Raw genomic sequence first — 13,949 nt, forward strand, 5'->3', positions numbered from 1 at the left:
GTACAATTTTCATGTAAATCGATTTCTAAAATATAAGCGCTTTGTGGGTCCATTAAATATACTCCGATCAACTTCAAATTTTCGTGGCTTATTGTAGAGGTCAAAAGGAAACTTTTTCAGCCCGGCGCTCATAAGGATCGATAGTTTAAAAAACGGCCATATAAAATATGGCCACTCTAATGTTCATGGTGTTTGTCTAGCAATGCAAGCCATTGCACAGTGGTCCAAAACGGAAAAAAGTGAAACTTAATTCCAAAGCGTCTTTCACCTTCATCCTAGCTTAATGATGTCCTCGGAATAATTATTTGTATGAATGACCCGCATAATCTCAAACTGTTATGAAAAGTTTAGTATATTGAAAATAAAAAAACAAACTTTTTGAAGTAGAATACGTCTTACTTTAATAGGGTGCCTCTGCGAAATATCGAATATAAAGTGAAACGGCAGAATGAAAGAGTTCAAATACCTACAACTTTGTTACCACTAAAGAGGTTTTAGTCATTGATATCTGGTTGGATAGAGACCAAATTTCTCCAGTTTATGGAAACAATTTTTGAAACATTTGTTTCATGCTAAAAAGGTTAAAACTCATAACCAATTTGATTGAAATTCAACCAATCGCGTGCCCGCAATGAAGCAACTCAAGCACTTCCCCAGCACAGCCGACACTAAAGTATACAAACGATTTGACTTTGTAAACGCGTTGTTGTTGTTGCTCTGTTCGCTCGAGTGCACATCGACACGCCTACCGAAAGTGTAACTGCAGTTAGTCACATATCAAAGCTAGTAATGCAAAAGTTTAGTCTTCATTGTTGAAAACCGAATCGACCAGTAGCAAGCAGACTTGCCACAGCGCAGCAGGCGAAGATTTCATTTTTGTATGGTTTTGCTGCAACACGCTCATTCGATTGCAGCTTTTCGTAGCAGACGCGGCGCCTTGTTTTTTAGTGGATCAGAACTAATCAATTACTTTTCTGCCATACGCCAGAAAGTTGCTAATCGTGATAAAAAAGCAATAGCAGCGATCAAAAATGTTTTAATTTCTTCACCATTTACTCGTCAATACCGTGTTTATATTGCCTTTGTATTGTGACACACCAATGGATTTTTTTTTAACTTAGGTCGTTACAAATTTTAATTTTATTTCGTCAAACCCCCACACTGCCGTTCCACGCATAATTGTCCCATGTTACATTTTGGTCATTTTTACTTTTCATAACCAAACGTTGTTTTTTGACGTAAATTTCCAGAAAAATACTTCAACAATAATTTTTTGTTCTAAAAATTTCAACATTTTAAAATACCAAGTCTATCTGTCCCATTGTTAAGTTTCCACGCATAACTGTCCCGCTAGAGTAATCTCCACAATTAGTTAATTATATATCATTATTACGAAGCGTAGGGTTCAGAAACACTTAAAACTCGACGTTAGGAACTTCTAAAGATGGCGGAGGGGAAGAGGGGGGTCTTCTTTCTTAAAGGAGGAGGCATTATTCTTAAATACAATAGCTGTCTTTCGAACAAACTTCGCATTTTATGGAAGTTTAACCATGAAAACGGAAAAAAAACGGAAAAAAAACATATCGAAAGCCCAAGAAACAAAGACAACTGCTTCTGTTGTCGTAGGTAGTTCATTTCTTTGTAGGCAAACTTTCGTAGAAACTCAATTTATTTGCTGGAACAACTGTATGAAGCATCGACAGCAATGTTTGCTTGCGTTCTGCAGTAATCCCTCGAGGAGACTTTTGAAACAAATGGTTTTGGTACAGTGTAAAATTGTTATCAGCAAACTTTTTTTTTGTTTCTTGGTAGGTCGCCATTAATCAGGTTTTTGCCGTCCACGGATTCTGATGCGCTGATGAGACCTAATCCGTTAAGGCTGTACTGCACTCTTTGACCAAGCGTCAAATATTTGTCACTTTTTGACAGATAAAAATTTGGTCAAAGATAATTGTTTGTCACTCTACAATTTTTTAATGTGGCAAACACGGGCGAACAATAATCATGATGTCCAATAAATTTGACCATTATGTCAAAAGGTCAAGTATTCGACCATTGGTCAAAGAGTGTAATACAGGCTTCAAATTCATCATCACTGTCATCACTTCTGTATACTTGCAACATGGCCAACGCATTTATTTTCGGTTCTGAGCGAAACTTTCGGCAAATGAAACAAGTCGACGCACACAGTACACGACTTAAACGAAACAAACAAACTTAAACGTCATTTGCACGAGTTGGTGGTACGATGCGAAATTTACAGTGGGACTGTTATGCGTGGAATTTGCCAATTTATCCTACAATTCTAGGCATGAGAGTCCCACTGAACATTTTTTTCTGTAAACGACCGTAAATTAAATCCTCAAATGAAGTATTTGATTATTTTCATTGGACATGTTGGTCTTTAAATAATTTCAATCACGAAATTGTTTTTTGATATGCCATTTCGCCTAAGATGGCAAATACTTTTCAAATCTTTGATCGCATTTTTCTCAGCTGTCTGTTTTGGAACATGGGACATTTATGCGTGGAACGGCAGCACACCCCCCCCCCCTTTAAAAATCTTGAAAATTGGAAGGGGAATTAAACAATCTCAAGCCGTGTGGTTAATATTATTGGTTTTTCGCCAGCTCATATGCTAAATTTAGCAACAAACAAGTGACAGCGAGAGTGTCAAGAACGTGTTTGAGGGAAAGGTCAATTTTAATTTGTGCTTGGCAGGAGGAACGAAACAATAGAGGGTTAATGACGAAGTTGTTGACGCATGAACAGTGGACAGAAAGCTAATGCGCTTCGCGCGCAGCGTTCGTCTTTATACCTAAAATAAAAACGCGCAGCGCAGCCTAACTTTTTTTCACTTTCTCCCTTAATATCTTGTACGTGGCCCCGCCCACTTTTTGCGGTAGTCCTCTCCGTAGGTACAGTGACAGGCAAATGAAGGTGGTCACCTACATCTTTTTTTTTCTCTCTCTTATGATGAAAATGACATGGAAACATCTCGTAATGATTTTTTAAACCTTAATTATTTTTTTTCACATATCTTCTTAATTATTAAGTTATTGTGAATTTTCATTCAGTTTGAGCTGTTAAAAATATGAGATTTTCAAATAGAATGAAGCAATAGAACAAAAAGATTTTTGAATCACAAAAAACAAAACATTGACAAAATAGAGTGTAAAAATTGATATATTTTCGAAAAGTTTCCATCAAGTGACCCCTCGATTGTTTATGTTTCTAAGATATTGACGTTTAGAATCTTCTGCCTTGACTCTGCACCATTTGTTGAGAAAATTGAAAACGCCGTGCATCCGGTTTCACGGTTTCTCATCGGACTATTCGTCGGCGGATCGAGGCAGTGGAATTAAAAAGCATGATTGCACGGGAGCGATCATTCATTAGCAAGGCAAATAAGGCTAAGCGGCTGAAATTTGCCTGGAGCACGCTGCACAGTGGGGCGACTCCATACAAATGCTGGCCAAGCAAAAAAATGTCTTCAAATCATGTAAAATATATGGTTTTTATGTAATTTTGGGATGCTGAGTCCGAATTTGATATTATTTTTGCATGAAAATGCATATTTTTGACGCCAGGGAAATTTTCATGTTTTTTATATATATTATATGAGGGAAATTTTACGTCGGTTTCAATCTTTTGGAAAATAAAATGCATGCTGCTTGAAAGACTTTCATATGCCATAAAAAAAAACATAAAATATTGATCAGTTATTATGAAAATAAAAAAAAAATATCATTAAGAAATAGGCTTTGTGTTCAAAATCACTTATGACTTGTTTTTTTCAAATTGACTATTTTACATTGCTTCTATTTATCGCATTCTTCTTTTTATTCACTTCTACCTTCATCTTCATTTTTGTGTTTATTTCCAATACAGTTTTAATATCTTAAGGGAAGGTTTTCAAAAAGCAGTTTCTAACGTCGAAATAATAATATACTATTTGCTCTGTAGAAATTAGCAGGCGATGTATTGTGTACATGTGACTGGTATGATATAAACTTAAAACATGATTTTGGTACTCAGTGCTGGTGATCCAAAACATAAACAATGATTAGTTTTTGATACTTCGTTAATTATCGGAATATAGATAAGTTAAACTTGTAAATATGAAAATAGTCTGATTAATTATACTGAAACATGTTTGAAAACGTTGTTATTATCAAACTAATACGGGCTATTTGTTATTCTGTTGACGGTTAGCAGTGTGCAATTTAAATTTACATTTTTAAAGTCCGATATGTGCCGAACGCTCGTTGTTCTCTTCGAAAGAAGGGTACTCTGCGCAACTCTGCGCAGGATCGGACTAGATGCATTTTAAAGCATTTTTTCCAAGCTATCTTTTAAAACCAGTGCCAATAGTGCCAAACCCTGCCGTATAAACTTTAAACGCTGTTTTATGCAAAAAATACGTAATTTTTTTATTCCGCTTAATTTTTTTTGAGTATTACAATGAGATTAAACATTGTCCAATGATGAGGATTTATTCTCCACTATATTATATACAACTTTTCCTTAGACGTCATCAAGATTCAAGTTACCCTTGAGGCTCCAGAAAGTTTCGCAAGATTGCATTTTTTCCAAGAAAAACGCTAAAAAACGCTGACTCAGTACACTTTGAAAAATCATAGAAAATTCAAATTTTGTCGTAATGCTTCAAAAATTTGGATTCTAACACTTCAATAGTATACAACTATAGGAAAAATAAAATTTAAACGAAATTCGCATTTTCAATTTTGGATCGACGGCCAGCGATTCCCCACTGTGCGCTGACAAACCAATGGAATATTGGAAAACGGTTCACTGGACGGACGAATCGAAGTTCGAAATCTTCGTGTAAGGCGCAATTTTGGCGGAGAGCTGTAAACAAAGCAAAGCCTTGGTGCTACATTCCTATTCGAAACTCGACCTTCTGTTTTCTTATGCACAGACTTCGCAGCCAACTGTTTAGGGTGTTACCAACAAACATCATTATTTGAATGCTCTGGAACGCGGATCCTGGAAAGATCTCGATTCACAGTACTTCGAGAATCTCGTAACGTGCATGCCAAAGCGATTGTAGGAGGTGCTGAAGGCCAAAGCAGGTCATATTAATTATTGATTTTAATTTTTTTTTGTGCCCTTATGGAGAAGGTACTTTATTTAGCCAAACTTTGATAATAATCAATTAAAGTTACCAATCGAGGGACACTATTCCAATCACCCCGAACCTATTTTATGCAGTTTCCATCTGTTTTTCAGGCGTTTTGTTTCAGCACCCGACCTGGCTTCTGCATTTAGATAGTTATCTTTCTTTAAAAAAAGCGATAGATCTCTCACTCACTCACTTTGAAGAACCAGCTTCTTAGATTAGTTCGTGATCGAATTTCCCACCTCTACATCATTCATTCGTCCACTGACTTTCGTGAGATTCGGGTGTATATTTTAAAATCGGTTCCAGTTCACATTTATTCTTCGTGTTGCTCTTGATTGCGTTCCTACCACGTTCTCTTTTAAAATGCAACTAGCAAAAGTAAAGGACAAAAAACTTAATTTCGAATTGAAACTTACTTAATGACATTGTAATGAAGAAAGAAATTTCGAAATTTAAATATAGTGGACTTTTCATAACTTTTGACAGTTCGAGATTATCATCCATACAGGGAGACACCATTAAGCTAGGATGAAGGTGAAAGGCGCTATGAAATTAGGTTCCAGTTTTTGCTATTTTGGACTACTGTGCATCGCCTTTGAGCAGAATTTTTGACGAAAACACCTATGGCGCAGTGAAGAACTAAGATACCTATATAGTTGGTAACAAATTACCAGTTGCATCAATCAAGCAATGCTAATTTTGCCAGTTGGGATCTTGATAATGACCAGTACGGATGTGTACGGCATCCGTAGCACATTTGAATCACCACCTTGTGTATTGAAGAGTTGATTCGAAATGATGAATTTCTAATGAAAGGATGCAGGAGCAATCTGACTAATGACACTAAGCCTAATGTTTACACAATTATTATACGAACCGAGACGAAATGACGACCTATGCAATAGGAATCTCAGCGTTAATAACGGAAAAGTTTTGTTGATATTTATGTGTTTTTTTCCTTTGTTTGAATACTCAATTCTCGCATGCTAACATATTGATATGAGTATTTTATCGCAAACAGCTAGTCAGAATGCTTAATTTTATTTGTGGCAAGCAAATACCGATTCAACTTACGCATACGTTATAAAATGTAAATCTTGCAAAATTCAACAGATAAAACAAAATCCCAACTCCGTTCACTCACCTTGTTACAGAGTTGTGCCACTCCGATTACGCCAGCTTCATCGCAGATGGGGAAGCAAAGAATGTTCCTAAAGGCAGCGGAAAAGAGAAAGGTGAAACGAGGAAATCGGTAACACAAATAGCACAAAACGCACGCAGATGTACTGCTGCTGTGACAGCACATTCGGATTCCTTACCGCGTTTTGAAGCCGGTAGACTCGTCGACGCCTTTATAGAACAGCGGATGCTGATAAGCGTTCCGGATATTTAGCAGCTTGCCAGTTTGGGCGACGTAACCGGCTATTCCTTTGCCGCTCGCTATTCGAATCTCTTTGGATGCCTGGTGAGGGGGAGGTTGGGAGAAAAGCAAATGGAAAGGAAGCTGTTATTTGATTCAGTGAAACGATCCATACGACTGCCAAATCCTTTTTTTGCAGAATTTCAAATTGTGATTGAGAAATGGCTTTCACTGGAACGGATAGATCAATGTCTTGGCTTTAGTGAATAAACCGTTTATTCGTAATGTCAGCTGTCTATCGTATCTATCTTTGTATTTGGTAGAGTTAACCGCTTAATTTAGCTGTGTGGTAAACAGCATACGCGAGTGAAACCACGCACCGTGACATTAAAGCAAAGGCGCTGTGTATAATTGAACAGGTTTTTGCTATTAGATTACGCTAACATGATAATCTACTCGTAGCATATGAAATTTTGATAAATTTCTTGAAGTAAAAGTGCTATGATAATCTTAGATGATGTCATAGGGTTTTTTTCGTATGAAGTTTATAATTAAAAACTGTACCTTAAAATCAATTTTTTTTGCATTGAATTTAATACATATAATATCCTCGCGATGTGAAATGAAGCAGCTTCAAAATTTATTATCTTAAACGTTTTCCGAAATTTATATTTACTTAGAAATTGTAACTACTAGAAGCTTTATATTCAGTTTCTGCAATATAAAAAAAAAATTTTACAGTAGACTGCGTCATTACAAATTTTATACATAGCACTACTTCTAGCCACGAAAAAATAACCCTGAAACCAGAACGGCAAGTTAATGCCACAATGTTGATATCGATCCTATTGAAATAAGTTTCAGTCAAAAATTAAATACATATTGACCATCTCCCGTCCTTTTATGGCACAGCGACAAAGTGCCGAACCAGTTTGCAACATCATATTTCCCGCAGATTTTCAACAAACTTTGCACAGTACACACAGCGCATTTGTGCTGAAACATCAACCAGGAAGGGTTTTGACCTAGTTAAACCTAATTTGATGCCGCATTCGTTTTCGCACTACATACGTTTCGGAGATCGGTTTTCCGATGGAGAACTATGTATGTAGTTTCATCATGTGTTTTATTCGTTTGTTTGGTTTTATTTGGGACGTAAATCGTTGCGGAAAGATGGGATAGTAGATAAGACAGGGAAATTGATTGCCTAGTTGAAATTCGATACATCTACAGTAGCGAGCGAGATTGGTATAACTCTTGTTGGGTTGGCATTTCAACTACTGTTGAAAGATATGCAATTGGCAGCAAGGGCGTTAGAATTGCGAGCAATAGGTCACACGTATTTATTGATTATTTTAGATGTACGCGTTTTAAGACTGCTGTTTCTAACCCCCCAGTACCTGATGATAAGAAAAAATTTGCAAGGAAATTTTCGCGTACAATAGGTATAGAATCTCACCAACAGTACAAAGTAACCCATCATCCCCGAAGGTCGGAAGAACTTTTATGTAAAGGAAACACTAAGCAAACAAAACAAACATCAGGTTCAGCTCACCTCATTACCGTCAAACACTTTTGACACCAGTTCGCCGGTATGTTTATCCAGCAGGAACAAAGAGCAGCGTTCCGCAGCGGTGAGTTCTTTGGCTTCCGTCATGACACCTTGCAGCAGCTGGCCCAGGTCGCCTGAAACGGAGAGATAATAGTGACGACTTGATATTAATTAGAAATTCTCAGATAATTACAAACTAACATCATACTGTGCCAAGAGAGGGACCAGGAGACATAGACAATGTGCTGCGTTGATGTTGATGATAAAGCGAACGTAAAACTTTGTTCTTACCCAAAAGTTACTATCGCACACGGCTGGCGGTCGATATAATGATGTTGTTTTATGCTAGAAATTACAACAAAATTCAACTCGAACTCGTTACGGCAAGCTTTATTAACAGGCAAATCAGAATTCAACATACGGCACACGGAATGATTTTGCACTCAAACAAAACATGTATGCATGAAATGTATTTTTTTTCCTTTTCAGTTAGTGTCCAATAAAACTGTGAAACTGCATTCGGGAAGTGACTACGGAAACAACTGATTCGTTTCAATGGTGTATAAACTAAACTATTCTAACGCTAGTAAAGTTTACGGTCAAACCCATGACCTAAAATCTGAATAGTTAAACACGACGTTCGTTAGAACGGAGAATACTGTGCGTCTACATCAAACTAGCGTGCGATGGGTGCGCGTGGTTACGCACGAATACAGAGAATAATTTTTAAAGCAAACGCCATCAATTGAATATAATTGTAAGCAATTCGGCTGAACTTTTGCTCATTTGTACGTTACCTTTCGAGCTTGAAATTAGTAGGAAATTATTTCCTCCTCAGGCGGTATTCGTAAATTAAATTCGAGGGGAACAGGCGATATTGTTACGATATTCTACATGGGGTAGAAAACCAATTGTTTGACAAAATTGGAACGCGAAAAAAAGTGAAATGGAAGATTTGTTCCATTATTCATTTTAGCCTTTATATTCATCTCATAAAACATTGATACTCGATTAAAAACTAAAAAAAAAAATTAATTTTCTAACCGATCGATATCATAAATTTGACTAAATTCGAATATAGAATTAATACCCCTACAATAAGCTTGTTTCTTAATTTTATTACCGACGCTCTTTTGATGTAGGACTACGTCTTACCGCACTATATCGCAATACATTCTACGAAACCTTAATCCAAGGTGTGTATTAAATATTTCAAACGGTAATACTTGTCTGTCCACATGATGGATTACAGTCATGAATATTTAATTGTTGTTAGATTAAGTTTGAGGAATGTTAACGTGTGAGGAAAAAAATCCGAACAACTTTTAAATTGGTCTACGATTTCAAGGTGCTGCACAAATCGAAAAATCCTTTTCCACCAAATGAAGATCCACTTTTATATAACTGGTAACACGACTAGTCGATTCTGTCAAGTGACGCTTAGTTGGGAAAAATGCGTGGTCGGAAGAAGATCGTCGTAAATTGATTTGTAATTTTTGTGAGCGAAATAAAGAAAAATCTAGTAAAGTAATCTAAAAATCTAGTAAAGTGTTCCACTATTCTAAATATCTTGGATATAGAAAAAAACATTTATATACATTATTGACAAACTCTTCGGAATGGAAATACCTTCAAAAGAAAATCTGGTTCCGAACGAAAATGCACTTTGCAAGAGAGCAAAGTTCGAGCGAAATTAAGGGTGGAAACGCCTGGTCGGTCGGCGTGATCATATCGTGAGCTAGGCAATAAATATCCGATTCATTAAAAAACGATGAACTAGTATCTGCATAAAATGGGTTTAAAACTATAAATATAAGCACTATAAAAATGACAAAGTAGTGTTTTGGCCAGACCTTGCATTGTCAAACTATGCTAATGCAACTTTAGCGGATTTGCGGCAAGGCAATATCGGATTCATTCCGAGAGAAAACAATCCTCAAAATGTGCCACTGCTGCAGTCTATTGAAATTTTCCGAGCAAATTTGAAGCGAATGGTCAACCATAAAGGTTACAGAGCAAAAAACGTCGATTGTTTGAGAGAAAAATCAAGAAGGAGCTCAAAACAATTGAAACATCCGGAATTCAGGAAGCTATAAAGCAAGTACCCCAGAGTATCAGGAAATCAGCGCGATGTGGAGCTGAGTTTTACCTATGAGGTTTGTAAATGAGTTACATTACTAGAATAAACAAACAAGTATAGAAAAATAAGTTACGCAAGATTTTAATTTGGAATTGAAAGTTTGTTCGGATTTTTTTCCTCATACGTTAATGTTCAATCAAAAGATGGCAGGGTTTTTACGCGCATTTGAGCGTTTCGTAAGGAATTTCTCGAATGGGCTTCTCCCCACCCAACCCACTTCATTAGGACCAAATAGGTCAGATGGTATGAATAAATAAATGAATAAATAAATAAAGGATGGATAAAATGATGGGCAATTTTGTGATAGGTACTTCAGTTATCATTATTGCTTCATTGTTCAGCACTGAAAATTGACAAAAAATTTCAAGATGGAATTTCCACGAACAATGAAAAAATCATGTGTGAGCACGCCTGGCACAGATTTCCTGAGTATGCGGGCAGCAATGACTTTCGCTTAGAATTATCGTCCGCGGGGTGAACGAAGAAGATGCTCTGCAATATGAAGAACCATCATACAAAAAATTTAACGCTCTAGGTCATCATTTACCCCCTGACTATAATAGATAAAACCTGACGATAATAGAGCCGATACGCTATATGAGATAAATTTTAGCTTCGAATTGCGCTTAGAAGTAGGACTCAAAAAATTCAAAATTTCTTAGAGAATTTTTGAGATAAGGAATTCCTGATGCTTGAAAATTTTTATGTCCCAAAAGTCATTTTCCGGAACTTTTTTTCTTGAGATAACACCAGATCTCGACGTTAATACATTTCTAAGGCATTTGGCATTGTGTCACATAAAAAAATCGTAATTTCTAAAATCCCGGAAAAAATTCTTGGTGCTTCAATGTTTTAAATTTCAAAATAAATAGTTTTTAGAATTCTTTGAATCTTCGACAACCACTTTATAGAACCATAGTCAAAAATTGATTGTTGAATGATGATTTTGAAAACAATAAATTATGCACTAATAAAGTCCTAAAGCATTGAAACAGTTCAGAAACTGTTAAATTATCAAAAAGCCGAAATTCTAAAATATAAAAAAATTCCGAAAATCCCTAAGTCCCCAAATCTTGCCATTTGTATATATGTCACAAAATTATTACGGAAGAATTTTTTTGAGATTAAAGAGAATCTTTTTAAAAGGGTAACATACCCTTCATTCAAAACATTGTAGCCCAGAAACTTTTGTTGTATAGAAAAACTATAATAATGCTTTGTAACAAAAATATAAAGTGGAAAAAAATCCTTAGAAAATATTTTTTTCTAACTATTTTTAGTGAACACTTGAAGTTATTCTTGTTATAAAGTTTAGGAAGTTGGGATGAAAAAAAGTAAGTAAATTTTTTCTTAGAGAACAAGTTCAAGAGTATTATGGCAATTTTTTTTTATTCTCGCTTATTTTCCGTCGGTCTAGTTCCGCCACTGTTGTTGTTCCAATCACCGACACCCGGGGAGGCGACTCCACCAAGGATCCCAACTCACGACCCATTGAATAACAGACCGGCGCCTACGGCTTTACTTCTTCATGCGATGAAAAGCGTGATCCCAGAGATTTTTCGCCTCAGAAAATCTTCCAGTGTCGGCTAGAATTGCTCTCCGCAACTCGATGCATAAACTGCGATATATAAAAAACCAATCCGATAAGTCCACAGTGTTTTAAAAATCATTACACTTCATTCAAAATGTTGGACCGTCTTAAGGAAGACTATTAATTCAACTTCACAGCAGCATTTCGAACTGCGTTCTCATGTTTGCCGCCAATCAACGCCACCACGAACAGAATTTCGTTGTACCCCAGTCGTACAGGTACAATATGCAACATGTAGCACCGTAATAAACTGTTGCATGGCGGAGAGTACGTCATTTCCTGCTATCTGCTTCCACCCTACATGAGAAGAATTTGATTGTCTTCCTTTAAAGTTTTCCAACACAAAATGAGATTCATTTTTCATACATTTGAAATACATACGGAATAACTTAGGAAATGACAAAACTTGAAAAAAAAAGCGGAGCCACTTACATTATCTGTCAAAAATTAACATCGCGAGAAGGTTTGCTATAGAAACGATATGCTAATTAAATATTATACCAAAAGTTTTGGGAAATCCCACCTATCGATTGAGACGTTAGTGTTCAAGATCTGTTTACTGCCGCTATTCGCATAACAGTCCTATGTAAAATCTGTGTGTTTTCTTGTTTTTTTTTTTGTGAGAGTGGGTCCATTTTGCCATGCTCAAGAATAGCCATTAAAAGTAAGGTCTGATTCCCACAACCTCACAAAGTCACAGTGCATGCATTTGAAACGGCACGTAGCACGTACGGTTCTTCACTCTACCTTCCTATTCTTAGCTACAGAAGCGAGGTGGTGATTGGTTGGATGCTGCGAAACGAAACCAAAAAGGAATGATTTTCAATTTAACCTTTCATTAATTAGATGTTAAAAATATGCATCAACTATTGTACCACAAAATGGGGGCAACCTTCACCTTTCGATTAAGATATGAAAGTTGATCGGCGTGCGACCAGACCGAACCAAGCGCCATTATTTATCAAATTGAGTTATAAAAACCAGTGGATGTGCAAACGGGGTGAAATTGATCAGTTTTTATAATAATTTCCAATTAACTAGCACATTGTACATTTTTCCCGAAATAGTATAATTTTAAAACGAGTACTGGTATGTGCTCTAAAAAACCCCTATGGCTATTGGTGAAATTTCTATCGTCTACTTCATGAAATAAATTCGAGAATTCTATAAGGTACTATGAGATAAATTGGGGTGAAATTGATCTGCCTTGAAATCCATACATTCTATGGGAAATGCGCTTTTTTCGATATGTTCATGATAAATGATGACCGCTGAACTGAAAAATATTAATCACAGCTAGTTTGGAAACAAAAATAAGCTGCTTATTGCTAAATTTGATCGTCGTTAGACCGATTTCAATTCGGTTGGTTGCAAAAGCTCAAAAACTAGCTCTGAAATTAAATTCTCTGTGGTTTCCTGTGATTTCATCAGTATTACTCTGAACTCTAAACATTGAACTCTAAACCCTAAACTTTAGCTTAACTTAGTTTAATGTTAATGGGTACTACTCCGTAATAGGTCCGAGTCACTTAAGATACACAATGAATCAACTGAAAGAACGACTGGAAGTGGTAATTCCTTCTCACTGTGCATCATTCAATGACCTAATTTTTTACAGACCAATAACGGCGCCGACCACGTCCTTACAGGTGGGGATATCGTCGGTTTTATGCAACACCGGCACAACTTAAAATTTTTTTATTTTGAAATTTTGATGTCAAACGATGCCAAATACAGTTAAGTTTCATTTCACAACAACTTGACAAAAAAACCTGAGTTATAAGCTGATGTGTCTTTGGTATTCAAGCCAAAAATATGCTCCAAAGATGGTAAAGAAGAGATTTTAGCTTGCTCATAGTTTTCGTGGATGTGATAAGGGTAATTTTAAACGATAAATATTCAATCCCATTTCTCTTGGAACTCTAGATAAACATTTCAAAAGGTCCTATCTGCTTTTTTCGTTTTTCCGGAGCGTCTTTTCGTTTTGGTAATAGTTCTGCTTCAGTAACTCTCCGAAGCGTGGATTTCCTTCAGAAGACTAGAATGATCCCTCCGCTATCAAGTTGTGCAAATAACGTGCCATAAAAGGTGTTTAATAAATTGTGGTGATTGAATGAAAGTGATCGATAAAAAATCGATCAAAGCAGATAGGACCTTTTG

General features: G+C 36.3%; 1 protein-coding gene across 4 annotated transcripts in view; it reads right to left on the reverse strand.

Moving 5' to 3' along the window:
* Positions 1–13,949, reverse strand: part of LOC129731958 (cGMP-dependent 3',5'-cyclic phosphodiesterase-like) — a 120,777-nt gene that overhangs the window by 11,944 nt on the left and 94,884 nt on the right. For all 4 annotated transcript variants that reach the window (XM_055692369.1, XM_055692366.1, XM_055692367.1 and 1 more), the window contains exons 7-9: positions 8,062–8,192; positions 6,466–6,608; positions 6,291–6,357 (exon numbers count right to left, since the gene is read on the reverse strand). In XM_055692369.1, the coding sequence (XP_055548344.1) occupies positions 6,291–6,357; positions 6,466–6,608; positions 8,062–8,192 (341 nt within the window). The remainder of the gene's footprint in view (positions 1–6,290; positions 6,358–6,465; positions 6,609–8,061; positions 8,193–13,949) is intronic.

This window comes from Wyeomyia smithii, chromosome 3 (assembly GCF_029784165.1).
Source record: "Wyeomyia smithii strain HCP4-BCI-WySm-NY-G18 chromosome 3, ASM2978416v1, whole genome shotgun sequence".
In the NCBI taxonomy this organism is placed as follows: Eukaryota; Metazoa; Arthropoda; class Insecta; order Diptera; family Culicidae; genus Wyeomyia; species Wyeomyia smithii.